Below are 2,514 nucleotides of genomic sequence, written 5' to 3' on the forward strand. Positions count from 1 at the left end.
GGGGAGCAGGCGCCCAGCCCAGGCTTGGCCCCATCCTGCAGGGGGGGAGGGAGCGGGGGTTGTGGCCCAGGCCCTCCCCAGGTTCAGCCACAAAAATGCGGCTCCCAGGAGCTCGGTCCCAGACGCTGACGTCAGCCCCCTGGCCCCCCCAGCTGCCGCCTGGATGCCTGGGTCCCACCCCGTCGGGAGGGTGTGGGGCCTGGCCAGCGACAGCCAGAGCTGCAGCAAGCTGGGACGCCTGGGTTTTCTGCCAGTGCTGGCAGGGGTGGGGCATTTCTGGGTTGGAGCACAGGAAGGTGGGGCTGGGAGCCTGGACGCCTGCCTGGGTTCTCTCCTGGCTCCTGGAGGGACGTGGGGGTCTAGCAGGGCCTGGACGCCTGGGTTCCCCTCAGCTCCAGGAGGGACGTGGGGTGTAGCAGGCCCGGATGACTGGGTCCCTCCCAGCTGTGGCAGGGACGGGGTAGGGGGGCTAGCAAGGCCTGAACACCTGGGTTCCCCCCAGCTCTGGGATAGATATGGGGTCTAGGAGGGCCCGGTCGCCCAGGTACCCCCAGCTGTGGGAGGCCATGGGGTACCTGCAGGCGGCCGTCCAGGGTGCGCTGGATGGTGACACACTTGCTGGGGTGGGCCCCGCCAGTGGTGACAGCTGTGATGAGCGAGTCCAGCTCGTCCTTCTTCTCCTTCAGCTTCTTGACCAGGCTCTCAATGGCACGCTTGGCGAAGGTCTCATTCTCACCACCCTGCCGGTGGCACAGCAGGCTGTGCACGATGCTCAGGCAGGCATCGCTGCTGCTGGGCGCCGCCAGCGACATGGCTGGACCCTGTGGATGAGCTGCAGTGTCACCCCTGCCCCAGGCCAGGGGTCAGCCGGTGTCCCTCACTCCTGACCTGCATCCCCAGGCCCCTCCCAGAACCACCTGGACTCCTGAGTCCCTCCTGGCTGGGACCCAGAGAGAAGCTGCGCAGAGGGAGTGCTCCCAGCTCTGGGAGGTGGCATTAGGCCCCAGCGCCACTGGCAGGACCCCACAGGGTCACTGCGGGGTCATGGGTGGGTCACAGGGAAGCACAGGGGCCGGGGGTGACAGGGAAGGAGGGGCTTAGGGGCCCCTACCCCGGCGTGGTGCAGGAGGGAGCGGCATGCATGCACACGCTTCGTGTTCCCGTGTGCATGTGCAGGCTTCACATGTCCACGTGCCATGGGCCTGTGTGCTGTATGCACGTGTGCATGCCTTGTGCAGGCTTCATGTGTCCATGTGCAGCGCGCATGTGTGTGCTGTGTGTGTGCAGGCCGTGTGTGTCTACATGCAGCGTGCATATGCGCACATGTGCTTTGTGCATTCTCGTGTCCTCTGTGTGCGTGTGCCTTGTGCACATGCACCATGTGTGTCCCTGTGCTTTGGCCATGTGCATGTGCCATATCCATGTTCCACACATGCCTGGACACGAGTTACGTGGAAGCATGGCCTGCATGCGTGTACTCGCTTCGTGCATGTGCCGCGTCCGTGCACATGTGTGCTCTGTGTGCAGTGGCCCCGGCTCTGGTGGGGGCAGGGCGGTGAGTCGGGGCAGGCGCCACGGCCCCGCTCCAGCCCTGGGAAACATCCTTGGGCTCACAGCAGACATAACAAACCGTCAGCCTCGCGCGGCGCCGGCGCCCTGCCAGCCCCCCCACCCCCAGCCTCTCCACGTCTGCAGCCACTTTCCAGTGCGCGGGGCCCTGCCAGCCCCAATCCCGCTCATGCCGGGACCTGGCTCACGACCCGCGTCCTGCCCTATCTGCCACCACGTGCCTGGGCAGGGAGGCACCGTGTCCCCTTGTGTCCCCCACCCCCAGCTCTCCTTGTGGCGGGTGAAAACCAGTGGTGTCTTCATGGCTGGACCCCACTGGGGTCACTGCCGGAGGAGACGAGCCCCGCAGGCAACCCTGCCACCCACAAGCCTGGCACCAGCTCCATCTGGGGGGCACCAGGCACCAAACCCGGCCCTACGTCTCGTCCCTGCTGGAGGGGATGGGGGCGTCCAGCTGGGGCAGGGCAGCACCCGCACTCCCCCAGCCCAGAGGCAGCCCTGGGGGTGCCTGGGAGAGACTCCTGGAGCCCCCGGCCAGGCTGCAGGGTCCATGCTGGGGGGGGCGGCTCAGGGCTGAGGCCGGGTGCGGGACGCCAGGAGAGCAGGACCCGGGGGTGCAGGACCCAGGGGTGCGGGGTGTTGCTCTGGGATGCCGCGGGGTGCAGGACCCGGGGGTGCGGGGTGCAGGACCCAGGGGTGCCGTCGGACCCGGGAGTGAGGGGTGCAGGCCCGGGGGTGCCGCCTTGGGGGTGTGTGGTGCAGGACCTAGGGGTGCTGCAGGACCCGGGGGTGCGGGGTGCAGGCCCGGAAGTGTGGGGTGCGGGACCCAGGGGTTCCACGGGAGCCGGGGATGCAGGTGCGGGGTGCCCCCCGGGGTGCCGCGCCGCCCGCACTCACCTCCGCCGCCCGCGCCGCTACAATAACAAAAGGCGAAGCCGGAGCGCG

The 2,514-nt window shown here is 68.4% G+C and overlaps 1 protein-coding gene across 1 annotated transcript in view; it reads right to left on the bottom strand.

The window, feature by feature from the left end:
* The window catches only part of SMAD4 (SMAD family member 4), a 12,477-nt gene extending 9,969 nt beyond the window's left edge, over positions 1-2,508 (bottom strand). The window contains exons 1-2 of the mRNA XM_019522015.1: positions 2,467-2,508; positions 576-821 (exon numbers count right to left, since the gene is read on the bottom strand). Of these exons, the coding sequence (XP_019377560.1) occupies positions 576-812 (237 nt within the window). The 5' untranslated portion in view covers positions 813-821; positions 2,467-2,508. The remainder of the gene's footprint in view (positions 1-575; positions 822-2,466) is intronic.
* Between the last annotated feature and the right edge of the window lie 6 nt (positions 2,509-2,514).

Source organism: Gavialis gangeticus, unplaced genomic scaffold (genome assembly GCF_001723915.1).
Source record: "Gavialis gangeticus isolate Ggan-Ray unplaced genomic scaffold, GavGan_comp1, whole genome shotgun sequence".
Classification (NCBI taxonomy): domain Eukaryota; kingdom Metazoa; phylum Chordata; order Crocodylia; family Gavialidae; genus Gavialis; species Gavialis gangeticus.